This window comes from Pristis pectinata, chromosome 17, assembly GCF_009764475.1.
Source record: "Pristis pectinata isolate sPriPec2 chromosome 17, sPriPec2.1.pri, whole genome shotgun sequence".
In the NCBI taxonomy this organism is placed as follows: Eukaryota; Metazoa; Chordata; class Chondrichthyes; order Rhinopristiformes; family Pristidae; genus Pristis; species Pristis pectinata.
Genome location: NC_067421.1, coordinates 21,151,921 through 21,172,916, shown reverse-complemented (window position 1 = coordinate 21,172,916; position 20,996 = coordinate 21,151,921). Strand labels below are relative to the sequence as shown.

The 20,996-nt window shown below is 39.1% G+C and overlaps 1 protein-coding gene across 1 annotated transcript in view; it reads right to left on the bottom strand.

Annotated features, from left to right (window-relative positions):
* Window positions 1-5,779: 5,779 nt before the first annotated feature.
* Window positions 5,780-20,996, bottom strand: part of LOC127579474 (calcium-binding protein 7) — a 56,239-nt gene continuing 41,022 nt past the window's right edge. The window contains exons 4-5 of the mRNA XM_052032309.1: window positions 8,752-8,905; window positions 5,780-5,907 (exon numbers count right to left, since the gene is read on the bottom strand). Coding sequence (XP_051888269.1) covers window positions 5,780-5,907; window positions 8,752-8,905 — 282 coding nt within the window. The remainder of the gene's footprint in view (window positions 5,908-8,751; window positions 8,906-20,996) is intronic.

Genomic DNA, 20,996 nt, shown 5'->3' with positions numbered 1-20,996 from the left:
AGCAGCAGCTTGCATAGTAAAATCCCATACAATTTTGAGACATATTTTGTAGACAGCTTGGAATCCATTATTTGTTGGCAATAGCTACTTTCACTACAATAGTGGATCACAGTTTTTGGAGTGTTTGTTAACCTATGCCTAAAGCCGTTAACTATTTAATATGCAGTCAGCACTGATGAGACCATCAAAGTCTTTGTTGGAGTCTCTAGTGGGATTCAGGCAGTGCACTGGAAGGGAATGCCTCTTCTTACAGACTTCAAAATCATAATGATAACTGTAGAAACCTCAGTGGACATCAGTAATGTCAATGAAGATGTTTTCTTTTCTAAGTAGTGGATTCTATTGTCCTGGCTATGAGTTTAAGGCAAAAACAGACTGCTAATTTAACAGAAAATTACTTATGGAAAATCCAAGAATCAGCGGAAAAGTGTTATGAAATAAATGTCAGTGACAATATTTAACACAATGGATGAAATTCAAAGTCTTTTGTTTAGATATTATGGAGTTTTTCCAAGCCCTTGAACATTCTGCGGCTTGGGATAAGATATAAACATGATTATCTGATATATTTGCTGTATCGTGATATTTACTTCCAGTCCATATGTTGTGCGTGCAGCCCTGCCTGTTGCTCTTACCACCCTTTAGATTACATCCAGCCTCAGGTTGCTGGGCTGAGAAATGTTCTGAATTCTAAACTGAGCACTAATTTGACCAGACACAGTTCACTACATATACAACAGAAAACAAAGTAGACTGTACATACTGTTACAACAATGACAATTAACACTTCCATTAAGTTGAACTTTGGATGTGCATAAGCGACATAGCTATAAGTAGGTTATATTTTTAGGTATGAGTTACAAAAAGAGGATAATTGCTTTCATTTTATATTTTCAACAACTTTTTAAATATAAATTTGAATTCACACTTCATGAATTATAGAACGGTGAATTGCATTACTCACAGATAACAAACGTTCTGTATAGGGTGACTGGTTCTTAACTATTGGATTCAACTATCTACTGGTATTGTAAATCATACATCACCCTTATGAACAAATTCAACATAATTTGCTATGCTATAGTTGCTCCTACTCATTATGCATTGTCAAGAAACACAATGTACAAAATTAAAGGCATTCTTAACTGTTTGTAGGGTTCACTGAGATAAAGAAACATTGATGCTACAATTAAAATATTTTCTACACAAATGTAAACTTAAGACATTTTTTATCAAATAAGTTATACACTTCTCTAACATACTTTACATTCCTTCATGCAGAGAAATGTATTATATTGCACAGAGAACACTTTGGTGGGTTATGCTTCATACATTAGACTTTCCCTGTTGTTACTTGCGTTGTGATCTCCCTACTCAAAATTTAGAGTGGTTTAACAGAGTACGTAAGCCTACTGTAGATGCCATTGGAGTTACAGAACACATCCTTCGTGATGGATGTCACTGAATCTTCCAGTTAATGCACAGGAAGAATGAGCAAACTTTAGGGCATTATCCCTAAAACTGAATGTTCTTTATTTTTATTACAAACTATGTACACGTGTTTTATTATCATTACCTATATCTTCTAACAAATTAGTAACATAACAAAATGATTAACACTTTAAAGTACTATAGCTACAGATGACTTTTGGAGACAATTTTGCATTGCTTCAGTTTACTGTGATAATATTGCACACAGTGCAGGTGCTATTGCTGCAATAAACAAAATACCTTTGTGTTAAGTTATCAATCTAACAATTCACTTTTAGACGAATGTATCCCTTAGTAACCACACCTGTGATATCAATGCATTGATTGAATTTTGAGAGCTACTGCCCAGCACAAAACAATGGCATCACATTTACAATGATGTGATAGAATCTGTAGTATTTGTCCCACCATCTTAGCGGATATCACCATTTAACTGGGGTTTTCATGTTTATCTGGAGAGGGCAGTTGATTTAGATAATAATTTTCTACCAATGTACCTTTGCTGATAATTCCTCAAGCCACTAGAGGACAGAGTGTGTGCACTATGTACTCCGCCCAGTCTTAGTTGGCAGGTGGGCTGAAGAGGAACTAACAGGTAATCTTCACTTTACAATTCTGGAGCCAGCAGGAACTGGGGTACTTCAGTGGGCTGCACTAAACCAGCCTAGGTCACTGACACTCCTCACTTCCCCCACCACTGAAGATGGTACCTCTGAAGTCAGAGACAACTTCCATGAATCTTGCTTTGGCTAGCAGAGTGGCCACTCAACATTGCAGGCTGCTTGGGATGCTTCAGCTTTTGGTCTGCTGCTCATTTTGATGTTGTTCCCAAACCAAAGTTGGCTACACACAGGATAGATCAGGCTATTGGCCTGTGGAGGAAACTCAACCCTATTCTTTCAATAGGGCACAATCTGATTAGCTGGACCGCTTATGGGACAACTTACCATGTAGGTACTTCCCAATTTGATTGCTTGAATACCGGCTTCTTTGCAATATAGTCCTGCAAGGAATCTTTGGAACAGTTTAATTCCAGCCAAATAGTATTAGTATTTCAGCATCCTAGGAAACATGATATGCCACAGTTAATGCTTTTAGCAGAGACATTAGTCTGTTTAGAACAAGTGGTTTAGTTGTCTAAGATGACATGGGGATTGATCACTTATACCATGTGGTACATTTTCAGGGCCTAGGGGTGGAATAGCAGTGCTCAAAAGTACAAATTCTGAACTTGGATCCGAGGCTGAATTTTGCCAAAATCAAACTGTTTCACTGGATGATATCAAATTTTGAGCAAATAATTTAACTGTCAGGACTGCAATTCAACTCAGAATCTCATGGAATAGCTAATTGAGAATTTGATACATCAACAATAAAGTTAATATTTAACACTTAAGATGTTTTCAACGTTATAATATTTTAGAATTTGCTCTGAATTTTGTTTTCATAAAATATCAAATTATGGTTTTAAAAAAATGACATGTCAGTATTGTTTAAAGAATTCCACAAAATTAGGACTTAAAAGAAAGATTTAAATCTACTTGGATATATTTTCACTTATTCAGGGATAACTTAATTCCTTTATAAATGCCTTCCTACTCCATGATTGGTATTAGTAAAAGTGATCACCAATAAATCCATAAGCAAAAATGTGAATGCTTCTGCTATGCAACTAAACAGTAAAGTTCACATAAGTGATTGCTGGCTGTTTTGCCACACTAAGTCATTAATTATGCTACATTCTTATGCTGAAACCTAAGCCACAGTGTTAATTGTGAAGATGACCTGAAAGTCGTTTGCTACAGTTCAATATGCTATTTTGTGTATACCTCTAGATCTTCTATGAAATATGAAGTTTGTCAGGATTGAATAAATATACAATGAAATATTTATAACAGAATTAAAGTGGTTATGTACTCCTCTCAAATTTATCAAATAAATATTTGGTGTCCTGGTGAGATAGAGAGTAAAAAAGGAAGAAGCCTGTTCTGTTCTCAAACCCTTTCCTACCCAGGTCCTCTCTGTCTTTACCACCCATCTGAGTGACAATTGATTGTCCATGGTTCATTCAAACCAAAGATAAATATCTCAAACTTAGCACTGGAGGATTCTTTATAATATTACAACAGCAAACACCCCACAATTCTGGTGCATGACTGTTAACCATCTTCTAGTGCAAACTATTTCCTTTCAAGTAAATTATGTTCACTACAACAAAGGATCACGTCTCTTCTCAGAAGTCATTAGGACCCTGAAGTCTCCAAGAATTTGGTTTGATTTCTTCTAACCTCATGTTCACACAGCAAACACCATTGACAGTGGCAATAAAATCCATTGCTGGAAATATCAATACCCTGTGTCTCAAAAACATATTTTCTTTCTTTCATAAATGAATAAAACTTAATGTAGCAAAATCTGCAAAAATATATGTGCAATTTTAATAAAATGTTCAGCTAGGTCTCATTATTTTGCTTTGTAACAAAAAAAGTGCTTTTAAACCACTGACTCATGGGTCGAGGCATGGAAACAGCATTCTGCCAAATCAAGAATGAATCCAAACCTCTAAGGTTGCTGTTAATTTCCTCAGACTTGATGGGATAATAAAAATTTGTGTTCAGATAAATCAAGTTTTCCTATTTGTTCCTGAAAAACCTAGCACAAGCCTTGAACAGGAAAGCATCAACTTTTTTCTGTCAAAGCAGATAAGTTTATGAAAACCCAAATTTTGTGCTTCTTCCAATTCTAGCAATTATTGCTGCTGAGAAAGTTTTTTATATAATAATGTTGATATCTAATGGATGGTACAAGATTTTGTTTTACACTTTTTGAAATTTGATTTTCTGAGTAAATATAAGGTAATTACAAATGATTACATTGAAACTGTATTTAAATCTCTACCTGTACAGGTTTAATTGTTTTTTTTTAACAGAATTTCTACCTGTAATACATCACATTACCTCAATCAGCCCATGACCTGTTTGCAATGATTGCAAAAAATATCAGCCATTGATGTAATTGCACTGAGAAGCCAATGGCACCTTTCTCTGCATAAACTGTCTAGGTTAAAATCCTGAAGTTGCTATTAGTGCTTCAGTACTCTTCCCCTGCAATTATTTTTAGCTTTCCCCATCACAAACAAGGGAAATCAGTGAATCGATGAAAATTTCAGACACTTGCAAATTATCCTTAAATGTCACACTTTGTTTCATCAGGAGCAAGTGAGGTTTTGAAGAAACTTTTCCTTAATTTTTGTAAGGGTTATTACATTCTCAAATATTTTAAAGTGTAACAAAGTTTAAAATAAGAAAAAGGTTGATTTTTAAACTTATTTGTGGTATTTCAGCTTCGAGCTTAATCTTGTGTGTGCAATCCAGTCTTAATTTCTGTAAATTATCAGCTAAAAATTGTGCTTTTTCTTTCTGGGCTTGCTCTCTGTGAAAATCCTTTATTGTGTTTGATGACATCATGGTTACTGGGCACCAGGGTTCCTTTTGAACTGATCCTTGTCAGCAAGCAATTTTGGAAAAAGGGAAGTCCACAGCAAATATTAAGATTTTTTTCTGGTAACTTTTTTCCCCCAAGGTTAGAGGCTGTGCCAAAAACAGCAAAATGCAGCACAATAGGAAGGAACTTTTAAAAATTACAATAGTGCATGGCTAAGACATCTGTGATGAGCATTAATAGATCTTCAAATGGATATAAAGTTGTGTAATGCAAATTATAGTGTGGAAATTTAGACTTCAACAAATAAACACTAACAATTGATTTTTTTTGTTGAAAGCAGACAGGTCTGGGAGTCAGATGCATTTTTTCAATGTCTGGGAAAGCTCCAGATTCCGTTCTGATGTCTTTTACAATAAAGCAGCTGGTACAATATTTTTTGAGAAAATGAGAATGCAATATTTAGAACCTCTTCACTCACCGGTCTTGCTTTTTCTTTCTTTACATAGACATGTTTGGATTCATTCTGGCACAATGGGAGCTCCTCCAGTTCTTCACTAATGGTCTATTTCTATTCAAAATTGTCTTGCATACTGTGGATTTCATTTGCACGTAGCGATACCCTTATTGGTAGCGTTCATTAACATTACAAGAGTTTCACAAAGTAAAAGTTGTCACATCAAGGTTTTAAAATCCATGCATTATCATGCATTTATTTTCCTGTATTCCTGTATAGGCTGGAAGTTCCTTCACAGACTCCAAAGTCAATAGGACTACCATGCAATCGTGCTGCTGTCTACCAGTTTATGTGAATTGTCCAGGTGCAGGCTGATTTGAGGATCTACCCTCATTTCATCCCACTTCTCAGCACCTGATTTGCTGCTATAAGCATTACACTGATAATGAAAGCTATGGCGAATGCACAGATGAGACTCTTCCTTACACAGGTCTGTTTGATTTGCTGTGTGGAACATGCTGCAGATACAAACAAAAGAAGTTTACTCTGTGGATTCACATACAGTGCACTATATTTTTCTGTTGAGGGCAATGTCCATTGGCCCAGCTGAGAAATGATGAAACTCGCCAGGTGAGAGTGTGGTCGACAGCCAATTGAAAATGGGACTCAAATATGTTTTAATTTTCAGTTGCATACAATGGGAAGGTATGCCCATTACTTGGATAATATGAAGTGGTACATAAATGTGAATTAAACATTTAAATATGTTTAAGTTAGCTCAGGTAAAGGGGTAACTTGAAAGATAAAGCAGCTGATTTTGAACTCCCCCAAAGGGCTATCGCTTGACTTGGAAACAATAACTATAGAAGCAATATCACAGCTCACATGAAGAAAAAATCTGTCATTATATCCAGTTAAAAATGCAAGTAGTCTTGTACAGTGATTAGTTGAAATTAAGCATTCTCACATCATTAAAGACAGTCAGTTCAAAAAAGAAGGAAGCGGTCTTGGATTTGTTTCTGGGAAATTAATGAGGGCAAGTAAAGTGCATAGCATTGGCAGATCATCTAGCCCACAGTGACTACAACATAATTTGGTTTAGAATAATCATGGAAAGACCTTTGAAAATATTGACGGAAAAATGGTCTACTGAGAAAGAGCTAATTTCAATGATTAAGAAGCAACCAAACACCATTAGACAGGAAAGGGCAATGTGATGTGGTAACAGAACAGTGGAGAGACAATATAGATATATTTCACTGAAGGGGAAAGGTAAAGCATTCAACACTTGTAAGGTTGGATTACAAAGGAAATAACTGTCGATATAAATTGGAGAAAAGAGATTTAAGATTAAAATCAATTTTTTTAACCAAAAAGAACGTGGAAGGGAATGGAGAGAATTGAGGAAGTGAATACAGACATCAGAGACATTATAAGATTAGCAGGCAACTTTAAATTCAACAATAAAATGATTTATAAAAATATAAAATGTGGCAGTTAACTAAGTTACCTATCTTAGTTTACTAAGGACCAAAGAGAAATCTTAATGTGGAGGTAGAGGACATGCCAGAAGCGTTAAATAAATCATTTGCATCTGCCTTCACAAAAGAAGTGGATGAGATAGGGTTGCACCACAGACGGAAGTTATCAGCAGAATAATAGTAACTTGAAAAGACTAGTTAAAGCACAGAACAGTTCAGTTATGAGAAGAGACTGGAGAAGGTAGGTCTATTCTCCCTGGAGCGGAGGAAGGTAAGAGGAAACATGATTGAGTTATTTAAAATTGAGGGGTGAGATAGGGTAACTTGCAGGAAACCTTTCTTCATATCAGAGGTAGATAAAACTGGAGGACACAGATTTAGGGTAAGAGGGAAGAGATTTAGAAGGGATATGAGGGCAACCTTCTTAACCTAGAGAGTGGTGAGTACTTGGAATGCACTGCCTGAGGGAGTTGTTGAAGCTGGGTGGCTAACAGCATTTAAGTGGTATCTTGAATTGCTTAGGCATGGAAGGCTATAGACCAAGTTCAAGGAGATGGGATTATTACAGAAGTAGCCACATTGATCTGTGTGGATAGGTTGGGCCGAAGGCCTCTTTCCATGCTGTATGATTCTCTGGTCTTGTCCAGACAGAGTGCATTCTAGGTTGCTGGAAGTAAAGATAAAAATAGTAAAGACATTGGTCAAAACTTTTCAATCTTCTTTGGATACAGGAGTACTGCCTGAGGACTGGAGCTTGCTAATGTTGTTCAAGAAAGGAAATTGGGAAAATACACACTAGTCCACCTAACATCACGCATCAAAGTTATAGAAAACCATTATCAGGGACTATCATTGGGAAGCCGTGGGTTAATCAAGGAGAGCCAACATGGTTTTGTCAAAGGGTAATAACTTGAGTGAATTTATGATGGTTTTTGATGCAATATCAGAGAAGATTGATCTTGGTATCTCAGTAGAGGTACATTTAGATTTTAAGTGAGGCATTCAACAAGGGTTTATTGAAGCCCGCAGATTTAAAAGGCAAGTGGCATCATAACACTGAACTGGTTCAGTGTCAAGAAGCAAAGTGGAGTGGGGCATAGTGGATTGATGCGTTCCAGACTGTGAAGTCATTGATGTTCCCCAAGGATTAGTTCTACGGCTTTTTATTCTTTATAAATGATCTGGTCTCAGGCATAGGAAGCAGTACCATAAATATGATAATGATATGAACTTGGCAAAACAGTTGATGATGATGACAGTTCAGGATGAGAGACAGATAATGAAATGGGCAGAAGAATGACAGATGGAGTCCATTGTGGAGAAGTGTGAAGTGAAGCATTTTGGAGCTACTATACAGTTCCAGTGGCACTAACTGGAAAAGAAAATCAGCAGAAAAATCTTGATATACATATACATAAATCTTCAAAAACAGTATGAGAAGTTGATGGGGTAGTTTAAAGATCATCTGTGTTACATGAGTTTATTAATTTAACAAAAGATTTACAGCAAAGGGATCGTGCTAGAATGTGATTAACCACTTTCTGTTGAGGAATATCAAGAATAATTCTATGCGCTACACTTCAGCAAAGATATATAAAGGCCTTGAGATGGGTACATAGGAGTTTTATCAGGGATTACTGGTTTTGAGGAGTAGATCAGAAGGTTATGTTATCCACCTTGGAAGGAATAAATTTGGGACAGGTGACCTAACAGTAGTTTCCACAATGATGCATGGTTCTGATAGAGTAGATAGAGCAAACCTATTACCCCTGTTGTGTGAGTCAAAAATTATGGGTTATACTTGTTGAAACTATCATTGCTCTTGAGATTTATTGGAAGCCTGGAACTGATTTTGCAGAAGTTGTATTATACTGAACTTACTGTCAATATCAACTGGACATTCATCTGGGTTGTCCACATGGCTCGCTTCTTCTGTCATGATTATATTTTCTATGTCTTTCATTGACAAATGTTCACAGAATGCCTCATAAAGGAGTCTCTTCAGCTCTTCCACTGTCATTCTCTGCATATCACACTACAAGAGAAACCAAAGTACGTCAAGCTTGTAATCCCAGAGTAGTGAAATCATAACATAACTATACCCAGTATAATGATGTCAAGAACAACTATAAATAGTTTCCTGCAATGCCATTCTGTGCTTGGCTGATAAGAGTTACTTAGTTGTAACTCAAGCTGGAACCTTTGTTAATTCTCTTGCCTTTTTGACTTATCTGGACATTTTGCCCACTACAGTATTTCTGTAGTAATAAATATTTCAACTGAATTCATAGTTTAATTGTGGAAAGAGCTTTATTGCACCTAATATTACTATGACAGAATTTCCTACAGAATAAACAATGTGGTGTTTATTATCATTAGTGGAGTAAAACATCATGGCCTAGAAATTTAATTCCGGCATGAAAACCTGTTTTGAGTGGGAGTGGACTCACCTAAATAGTTCCAGTGTGTTCACACAAGATTTTCATGTATACACCTCTTGTAATGACTCAAAGGCTTAAGTGGTGCCAATCGCAATCTTTCTTGAAATAAGATGAACTGTGAATGATTTCATGAATCCTAGTCGTCAAAGGATACTATCCTGCACTAATTAACAAGTTGTCTGCACGTCCTAAATGGGACTTACAAAATTCCAGTGACTTGGTCCAGTCCACTCCCCTGATCACCAAGTGCACACCCATCAGCCTTAACTGTGAATAGGCAACCCCCGTCCCCACCAAACTCTCAGCAGTCACCTCAACCATGACCCTGAGGGTTTATCTGGAGCACTTTCATACATCATTTTGGTCTGCTCTCATAGAAGGTGGTGCAACTATTTCAAACACATCTTGTTCCATCATAGAATGACTCGTGTGATATCTATACGCACAGATATCACGCATATAGTTGTCCCTTGGTTGACATGGTGATAATATGTGTATTGTCTGCATTGCTCTTTTCTGATGTGCAGCAGGTTAGCTGTTCTAACTTCTATCTCATTATCCCTTGAATCCACCATAAGTAAGGTCCCTCAGCAGGTTTGTTCCCTAGACTTCCCTCTCTGCTTCTGAGGTGCATGGGGACTACCACTGATATTGGTTACTGGTTTTTTGAAGGATCTGCCCTTATGTGCAATGCGCCCTGTACCAATGTGACACGCTATGGCAACCGTAACACTGAGCCATCTTGGATGAGCATCCTGAGGCTGGTTAGCTTCCAAAGGGCCTCCTACCTTTTCCATTATTGTGGCGTATCCACCAAGCCCACTTGTAGCATCCACATGACTGGATCTTGATTGAGGATCATCCTGCTGTTGCCAACTATGCTCGTGTTTTCTTCACTTGCACCTTAGAATCATACCCCAAGATTAACTCTCTCACATTTCCCTTCTGTACCAGTGGGAATCCTATGTGCTTCTCCTGAATGCTAAATCCACCATATTAGCCTGCTTCTCTTGAATTCTCTCAGCAACTTCCGAATTTGTAAGACTAAAATTCCCTCCAAAGTCTACACTGTCTTCATGTGATACCTCAGTGGTCAATAGGTTGTGGTGCCAATAGACTCACTAATGACTTGTATGCCTCTAATCTTACTGCCAACAGCAATCCCACCTTCATCTCCTCACGTGCCATTGTGGCTTCTCTTCAGTGTCCTTCTCCAGGATCTCAAAGATATCACTGCCTTAAGGACCAGCTGGACATGGTCCATGTGCAGGGCAAATGGCTACATCTGCTGGTACTCCTTGAGCTTCCTGATGTAGACATTTCCTTCTGTTCTCACTGTATGTGCTTATGCTCAAAGGACTGGGTCCTTCAGTTTAACCACAATGTGTGTCTGTCTCCTGTTGCTCTGACAAGCAGCAGCAACTTCCCAAACTTCATGCCAACCTGTAGAGTTCTTTGGTGTTGCTGCTTGGTCACATACGATACACTCACTTCTTGAAGGTACACTTGCACTTGTATAGCCTATATTGATGCATGTGGTTAAGGACTGTTGGTACATCAAAGCCAGCCTGCCAAAGGACATGCAACTACTCCTTGCACCACACCTATATCATTTACCTTACAATGTTTTTACGCATTGAACTCTCACATTAACACTGATGTACCCTAATGCACACTCAGCAATCACCACCATACTGATAAACACACGCACACATTTCTCACTTTCTTTTCTGTCTATTCAGTTAAAACAGACTTACCACACCAACATTCTTTCCTTTCTCGTAGAGAAGCTGGGATGGAATTGCTGAAAGCAAGAGCAGACAGAAGGCAGCCTCCACCGTGCTTTCCATCTTTTCAAAGCAACTAAGACTGTGCTTGTGATTGTGGACTTGGCTGCCATGGAGCCTGTGTCCAGCGGCGCCCCAGCGATTAATGACAATATGGTGATAACTAATCCTCTTCCTCACACCTCTCTCATCCCCTGGTCACTTCTGTCAATGACTTGCAGATGTGTTTAAATGTGCCCCACTAGTTGCCCTCTCCCCTCCTTATGACTGCACCCTTGCGCCTTTCTCATTTTAGTGATGTGCGAAATAGCATTTGATCAGGTGAGAGCTGGTGAATTTCAAGAGTCAGCAGTTGGAGGCAGTGTGTCACTTCATCCGACACAGGCATTCTTCAGCCCAGGTCCTGGCATTTTGGGAGAAGTAGAGGCCAATTTATAGATGGGATCTGCACACGGTGAGTCACTAGACCAGTATGTGTGCCAACTCCCTGGAGGGCAGACAAGGTCTCAAGTTCTGCATCGGAGGGCTCGGATTGAGAATTACATTGATGAAGGCTGATTCACCTGCACATCGGGATGCTGGGGGCATTGTCTGACCTCCTTGAAAGTCTGCATTCATTATGCATGATGTGCAATGTAATCTACCAGTGATGAATCACAAGATATTTTATTCAACAATTTGGTCCTTTTTTTAAAAAAGGAAGAAATGCAGCTTGCAATCTAATTTCAAGGCTCATATGGTTGTGTTGCTTACTTAAAAACACTATTATTGTATCACAATCTAATGATGCGTCAAAGTAAGATGGAATGAAATACTTGAATGTGATTTTGTTGGTCGTTTGTTTATACAACCTCAGCTGAGGTGTTCGTGTCAGTCAGAGAGCATCGACAGAAATCCTGTGACAAACTAAAATTAACATGTGTATTACATTGTGCTGGTGCTGTGCACCTCCTAGAGACACTGTAGAGGAGCAGTGGTAGAGGACTGGGGGCAGTTTGGGGGGGAAAATATCTCATTAGGAGAATCACACTCGCTGGATTATCCAATTAGTAATTGATGTTTCAAAATGTTATGGATCTGCATTGTAATAATCTTAATCTGTTCTTTAGAAGCCTCTGCTCAGTTTTTGCTGCCATTGCAATTGGGGTCCTAAACAGGTATTAAGTCTCGATTAGTAGCAATGTAAATATGGAATGCTGACCTACCAATACCAACCCGTAATAATTATTGCATTGATATCTGGCACTGCAGCAAGGTCTCTTCTGCTTTGGACCAATCAGAAGTTGCTACCTACTATTTGGGGGGGCAGGGGGGTGATGGGGAGATGCAGTTGGAGTTGGACATCACACTTCACACTTGCAAATTCGTCCCCATGACTCTGGAGGCAAAATTGCATAGCTCTGGAGATGGCATTTTAGGACTAACCCACACAGAATCAGAATCAGATTTATTATCATTGACATGCCGGGAAATTTGTTGTTTTGTGGCAGCAGTACAGCACAAAGACATAAAATCTATAAATTACAAAAATAAATAAATAGTGCAAAAAAAAGAATAACGAGATAGTGTTCATGGGTTCATGAATCGTTCAGAAATCTGATGGCGGAGGGGAAGAAGCTGTTCCTGAATCATTGAGTTTGGGTCTTCAGGCTCCTGTACCTCTTCCCCAATGGTAGTAACAGGAAGATGGTGAGGGTCCTTAATGATAGATGGCACCTTCTTAAGCCACCACCTCTTGAAGTTACTTCTGAGGCTGGTGTTTACAGATTTACAAGACAACTGCATTGAACCAGCATGAACCATACTATTAAATGGCTAGTGCATTTCAACAGACAACCAGTACAGTGAGCGGCTAGCCTGCATTACCTAATGGCAGCAGGGAGAAGAAAGAGGAGTCAGTGAAAATGTAGAAGCACTAACACTTATCTGCACCACCAGTTCCTAAGTGTGTTTCTGTTGAGATTTTGGTTTTTGAATTTCTCTTTGATGACTTTGTAAAGAAAAAGTTAATGCAATCCCCACAAATGTGCCAGTCATCTGGAGGAAGCTGACTGAATAAAGATTAATATAATTTAGGCTATGTAATATAGGCTAATGTAAAGTAGTCCAAGCATGCCACATTCAGGTATTCAAAGATTTGCAGGGTAAGGACATACATTTTCTGATTGACCTTTAACAGAAAAACAGATAAAGAGTTAATAATACATCTGGTCCTTTGTTTTCTGGTAGGGTGTGTTGTCATGTTTATGGATTACCTCATTGTAACATACTTCTTGTATTTTTCACTACATCCCTTTTGTGAGTTCTGATGAACATCCATCATCATAATGTTCTTGTGAGTTACTGTCAGAAAGTGAAGAACTCAAGCAGATCTATTTCCATTTGGCACTATTTGAAAACAGATAATGTACTACTTATTCTCAAGTGGCTTCACTGTTGTTTTGTTTAACTTTAAGTTGTAAAGAATTCTGAACTCCCTTACCACTTAGATCATCAACAGTTTTCGTTCTCAAGTAACACACACTCTGTAGCTTTGCTGGAAGATTACTTGCTTGTTGTTCATGCTTTGCCTTTGTTAAGTATTGCAATTATCTCTGAGTGCTTATTTCTTTCAGTTGTTTTTCTGGTGATTATGCATGCTTTCATTATCAGTTTAGTCTCTTGTAATAGACTCTGGAGGCTAAATTCTACAGCTCTGGAAAAGGATTGATGAGAGATTAGTCCACTCCTATTACTTCTGTGGTAGGTATATGCTGATTTACATAATTGCTGCTCGAAGTCATCACTAACCAGGCCATTTAAATGGCTGGCTCATTTCAACATGGAGCCAATATTGTGTGTGGCAAGAAACACTTTAAAAAATGGCCAGCAATAATAAACAGCTAAAGAGGGAAGAACATTGTCTTCCACTAGGTGACTGGGATTGCTGAGCCACTGTAAAACAGGGGCAAGGATGGCTCTGTAGAGCACAAACTTGCAATCTGCCCTTGGAAATTGTTCCCCTATTCTTGCTGCTCCAATGCTGTGCCTAACGTCTGTCAGACAGCTAGTCCAAACTGTGTATTGCACTGCGCACAAGACTAATCAGGTGACATTTCCTCCATATTGTGGCATGTGTTGATCTATAAATGTTGGCTTGCTATGTTTATTCTGTGATGGCTTTTGTTCTGAGCCAAGTGGATGTTATGATGAAGGTAACTCATAGAATCATACAGCACAGAAACAGGCCCTTCAGCCCACCTAGTCTGTGCAGACCATCAAGCATCCACTTACATTATTCTTATTTTATTCTCCCCACATTCCATCCACTCCTCTGCCCCAGATCACACCACTCACCCATACACTAGGGCTAATTTATAATGGCCAATCACCTTTCAATCCACACACTTTTGAGATGTGGGAGTCACAGGGAGAATGTGCAAGCTCCAACCAGACAGCACTGGAGGTTGGGATCAGACCTGGGTTGCTGGAACTGTGAGGCAGCGGCTCCACCAGCTGCACCACTCTGCCACCCTACGCCATGAGAGCATTGATGAAGTGGGACATGGGGCTGCATTTACTCATGTTGCAGTTAAACAAGTTACACAAGGGGAACTCTATCAGAAAGGGGGCTGCCTAGTCTGAAGAACACAGCTGGAAGTATCTCAATATCAGTAAGTATGGAATACTGATTCAAAACTAATGCTGCATTTGGCACTTGCCCTCGAATGAATTTCATCCTCATTCCTCATACAGCTGAACACACATTCAGCAGCTGAAAGGAATCAGAATCAGGTTTATTATCATTGACTTGTATGTCATGAAATTTGTTGTTTTGCGGCAGCAGTACAGTGCAAGGACATAAATTACAAAATAAATAAATAGTGCAAAACAAAAGGAATAATGACCCACCCCCAATAATTCTATTTAAAGGGATTGTTTACTATTTTTTAGCTTGGTTGCTAATTGATTTCCACTATCTATTGCTGTAATTGTACAAGTGTCTGGTAATTTTTGGAGTACACTGAAGTTGCTGAAACATGGGAAACATTGTGGTAGGTGCTAAAGAAGTTTATCTGGAGTTCCTAGGCAGGAGCATGTTAGTAAGCCTTCCATGGAGAATAGCACGAGTGGAAGAATAAACAGAAGCCACTTTGAACAGGATAAAGGGGAGGAGGGGAAGGCACTTCACAGAAGGGTGACTCTTTCCAGGGTGTTCAGGGGGACAGTTTTTCAACTGAATCTCAGCGTAGAACGGTGTGCAACAGATCCACAATTCAGTCAGGAGGACATATTTACTGAGACCTGCCACCTGCTGTGACCATTCCACCCAGTGCAGGATGAGGACTGTCAGAGGCTGTCAAGATGACTGTGATTTCTTATACGCCGAGATGATTCTCAGTTTGATCTATAATGGAGGTCACTGACACTCTCTTTTCAAAGAGAGCTAAATACATTTCATTCTGTCTGTCCCCAGAGCAGGATGGAGAGTAAGCACACAGTTCTATGAAGATGAAAGATGTGCCTGTGATGCAGGGCTTCTATGGTGTATCACATGTCAAATCTGTAAATGTACCTCAATCAAAGAGGGTTCCTCTCCCTCAATGTCCATCTGGTGGGTATTGTATCATGTAAATCAATGCTTAGTCTCCTGACAGCAGGCCAGATGCCTTCACCCTGTTGCAGTCCACTGTGCCATCTACATTTGAATCACCACAAGTAAAGGGTGGCCAGTGGATGACAAGGGAAATATACTGACATCAAGGCTGATGATTCTGATGCACAGCCCCTTACACACGGAAAGCATGAATTCAACGTATCCTCAACAGTTGCTGCAAGAAATCTGATACATCAGACAATTGGTCTAATCCATTGGACTATTATTGAGCAGTCTCATACAATTCAGCAGCATGGATGAAGTAAGGAGTTAAATTAGTACCCGAAACGTCAACTGTTTACTTCCCTCCATAGATGCTGCCTGACCTGCTGAGTTCCTCCAGCACTTTGTCTGTATTGGTTATGGCGAAGAGCAGAAAGGTGGATAGTAAATGATTGGATGGCCACAATGGAGCGAATGCTCTTCTGTGCCAATTCATTTCATGATTATCTGCAAAGGAAAGTGCCTTATTTTTTGGTTTTAAAATTTTGTTTGTTTTCACTGTCTTTCCTTTTAAAATCTTCTGACAAGATCAAGTATGGCACCTCTAACACCAAACATTAAGGTCAGTTTCAACGATCAATAAAAGATTCAAGAGAGTGAAAATGTACTATTTAACATTCAGCCATTTTTACTTAATTATATTTAAAATCTAATCACACAAGTGTGTTTAGATTAGGGACACTTACAAATAACTTCTGGAGTACAGATGTAAAGATACAAATCAATTTTAAGCGGTGGGCATAATCACGTCATTAAGTTGGAATAGTGTAATTGACTGAAGAGGCATGAATGACAGTCAAACGCTTGGATTTGCCATCATGGGGTTGTTGAAAATCAATAAAGATGTGATTTCTTGTAGGTCTTTCATTCTTGAATTGCAGTGCCCTCATAGGGTAAAACTCCTCACCTGATTAATGCAGCACCAGTACTCACTGAGTGGGTGAACAGCTGGAATTGTAAAGAATTTTAATATATCTTCCATTTGGTAACTGATATGATTGGGTGCAAAGTTATTTTTGCATCCAATTTTACTTCCTGTGGTGTAAAACATCCATTTCAGCTGACCCCATGAATTCCTCAACAGATGAGGTGGGTTTAAATCCCCCAGCAAATGTGTGTCCCAATGAGAAGAAGGACATCTGGTATGCTCCACAAATAGTTTAAATACTTTCTTTGGTAAGTAAGAACATAAAAACACAAGTACATAAGAAATAGGAATCAAGAAGCAAAACATCAGCATCTGCTAGACATCTGAAATAAATAGAAAAACTTAAAAATACCCAGACGATCAGGCAGCATTTGTAGAAACAGATAGAGAGCAAACATTTCAGGTCAATGGCCTTCCACCAGAAGCAGGAAAAATAGAAATTAAGCATATTTTAAGTTATAAAGGAGGAGTGGAAGGTTTGTTAATTGTTGTTAATCTGTCTGTGGAAATGTAAATAGATGGAGAAGAAGAGGACAGTGGAATGAGGGAGAGAGGAACAAAGGTGGGTCTGTGGGAATACAAGACACTCCGTATTTGGAAGTAAAAGAGAATGCTGCCAATACTCAATAGGTCAGGCAGCATCTGTGGAGAGAGAAAAACTGAACGAAAGTTACGGGGTGATGACTTCCTCCCCAAGATCCACAAGCCAGATTCACTTGTCAGATCCATTGTTTCATTCTGTTCTTTCCTCATCGACTCTATTCTTTCTCCCCTTGACTGTCTTTCTTCCCAATTAATCCGAGGCATCTCTGACATCCTCTGACACTTTGCAGTTTCTGGTTCCTGGTCCTAACTGGTTCATTTTCATTAAAGACATACAATCCCTCCATCTTATACCAGGATTCCATGAGGGTCCCTGGCTTCTTCCTTAACAAAGGCCCAACCAGTTCTCCTCCACCACCACTTTCCTTCGCCGGGCTGAAGTTGTTGCCATATTGAATATCTCCTAATTTAACTCCTCCTACTTCAGCCAGGTTACAGGTGTTGCTATGTGAACCTGCACGAGTCCCAAGCCGTGCCTTTTCATTGTGGCATATTCGGAACAGTCCTTGTTTTAGTTCTGATCAAGGCCCCTCCCTTGCCTTATTTTCTGGTAATTGATGACTGTATTGGTGCATCTTCCTACTCTAACAGTTCCATTACCTTTTATGGCAATTTCTATCCTGCTCTCACATTCACACACTCCAACCCTGTCCCTTCCCTTTCTTGATTTCTCCATTTCTATCCATCTCGGGTGATATTAGTGATGACGATCTTCACTATAATTCCTCCCACCCTGTTTCCTGCAAGGATTCCATTCCATTCTGCCAGTTTCTCCAGCTCCATTGCATCGGTCCTGATGATGGCACTTTCCACATCAGTGCTGAGACATCAACTTTTTTTTCCCCCCTGGCTTCTCCTCCTTGATAGAACTCCCAATGCGATCTGTTCCATTTCCTGCACCTCTGCTCTTAAAACTTCCTCTTCATTTTCCACCCAATTTGCCCCAAGTCAACTTAGAATCCTCTGTAATTTCTGTTCCCCTCAATGAAATACCACCACCAGACACTTGGTCCACAGTCTTTCCCTTTCTCTGTTCCAAAGGGACCATTCTCTTTGTGACTCCTTGATTCACACTTCCAGTTTCAATATTACCCACTTCCCTTCTTATGGAATCTACCCATGCAACTGCACCTGCTGTTTTATCTCTTCCCTTCCCACCATCCAGGGACCCAAATACTCTTTCAAGGTGAAGCAGTGTTTTACTTGTACTTTTGTGTATTGCATTCACTTCTCACAAAATGGTCTCCTCTACAATGGAAAAATCAAACACAGACTGTCCACAAGAGTGACCTTGGGATTCCTCTTGGCTGCTTCTTTAAATCTTCATTTCCCTCCCACTCTAACTTCTGTTTTTGGCCTCTTACACTATTCTAATGAAACCCAATGTAAGCTCGAGGAACAGCATCTCATTTTCTGACATTATAGCCCTCAACATTGAATTCAACAATTTCGGAAAAACAGCCTTTCCAGTTTGTGTCAGAACTGGCAAGTTCTCATAAAAGTTTATCAACCTGTAACATTAACTCTTTTTTCCTTCTCTCTGCATAGATGCTGTGTGAACTGTTGGGTATTTCCTGTGTTCTCTTTTATTTCAGATTTCCGAGAACTGCAGTGTTTTGTATCCCACAGTTCCAGCATTTAATTATATTTTCTCTCTCTGTCCTCTCTTATCCTCTTGTATTTACATTTCCTACAGTCAAATTGGCTTCATTTAGGAAACCTTCACCACTTTCTCTCATCCAGCACCATCACCATTTGTCCATTCAGTCCCTTTGTGCCAATCCCCTTTTTTCTCTCTGCAACTTAAAAAATGTTCTATTTCTGACTTTTTCCAGTTCTAATGAAATGTCATTGACCCGAAACATTAACTTGGTTTTCTTTTAACATAAACAATGAGCCGGTGTATGCAACATCCTGTTGAACCTGCTCTTTTCATAGCTTTATTGATCTTGAACCCAGATCCACTTTCATGCCTGTTTCTCTTCACCCTCGACTCCCCAATCTGTCTCGCCCTTGAATATATTCAGTGATTCAGCTTCCACAACTCTTCAGCATGAGAGTTGCAAAAATTTACAAACCTCATAGAAGAAATTCTTCCTTATCTCCCACTTAAATGGATGACTCTTGTTCTGAAACTATGCCTCCTAATTCTAAATTTTTCTGCAACCTTACCATCTACTCTTTCAAGCCCTTGAGATTCTAATGTTTCCATAAGATCATCTTTCATTCCGAAAATCTCAATGAAGATGAACTCAATCTCCTTACTCTTTCCTCCTAAGACATTGTCTTCATCCTTGGAGTCAATCTAGCAAACCTCCTCTGAGTTGTCTCCAATGTAGATGTATATTGCTTGAAATAAGGAGACCAAAACTGTGTGGGGGAGCCTCACCAACATCCTGCCATGTTATGGCAATATTTTTACACTCTAACCTCTTGTGACAAAGGGCAACAATTAATTTGCCTTCTTAATTACTTGTTGCATGCCAACTTTCTGCCTTTCATTGCATGAGGGCAAATAGATCTCTCTTGCATCATTCTGTAATCTTTCTCTGTTTACCTAATAATCTGTCTTTCTATTCTTCCTACCAAAGTGCAAACCTCATATTTCCCCAAATTATACTTCATCTGCCAAACTCTTGCCCATTCATTTAATCTATATCACTTTGCAGACTCTGTGTTCTCTTCACAACTTACTTTCCCATCTGACTTGGTACCATCAACAAACCTAGCTATGTAATGCCAGGCTATATCAAAGTTATTGATATGTTGTCAATACGAAGCCCCAACACTGATTGCCGTGGCAGTCTGCTAGTTACAGCCTGTTAATCTGAACAAAACTCATTTATTCTGAATCTGTTTTCTGTTGGCCAATCCTCTGTCCATGGTTATAATTTATCCCCAATACCAGGAGATCTTACATTGTGCTTTTATGTGACTTCTAAATGAATGTCTTTTGGCAATCCAGATACACTACTTGTTTCCCTTAACCACCTTGCTCATTATATCCTCAAAGAACCTGGACAGAGGTTGTCAAATTTGACATTAATTTGACACAGTGAGGATGTGTTGCTTAGATTCCTATTAACTCCCGATATTGAGTGAAATTTGGTTTCTGTTGGTCACTGTTAAAACGAGACCCGACACAATTTCAAGGAACAGCACCTCATCTCTCATCCAGGCACGTTGTAGCCTTCTCGTCTTCATATCTAATTCTCTAACTTTAGATAATATGTTTTTACTTCCCGTCTATAAGAACCATTTCTGCCTGCCATCCTTTTTCCTTGTGCGCTCTGTGCATAGTCAGGCCTGCTGGGCATGTGGTTCTGGGACATCATCAACACATTACACAGCCATAGTAGCTTAACCCTATTCCATCTGCCACCTGTCTTCACTCTATCACTCCATCCTTGGTTTAACCCATATTGTACTGCTACCTAGATGAACTTGTTTCTCTCTTTCTCGGGTCTGAAGGGTCCCTAATCTTAAAAGTTAACTGTTTCTCTTTCTACAAAAGTTGCCTAACCTGCTTAGATTTTCCAACATTTTCCATTTTCAGCTTTTTAAAAAAAAACTTAATGTTGGCTCTGTTTTTTTATCCTGCGCATTCAATCTAGCCTCCCAGGCAAGTCCCAACACCTTACCATTAACAACTCTTTACATAGACCAAGAAACTTAACCTACGGGTATCTACCTCCATTAGACTATTTCAATTCATCCTGTCACAGGCA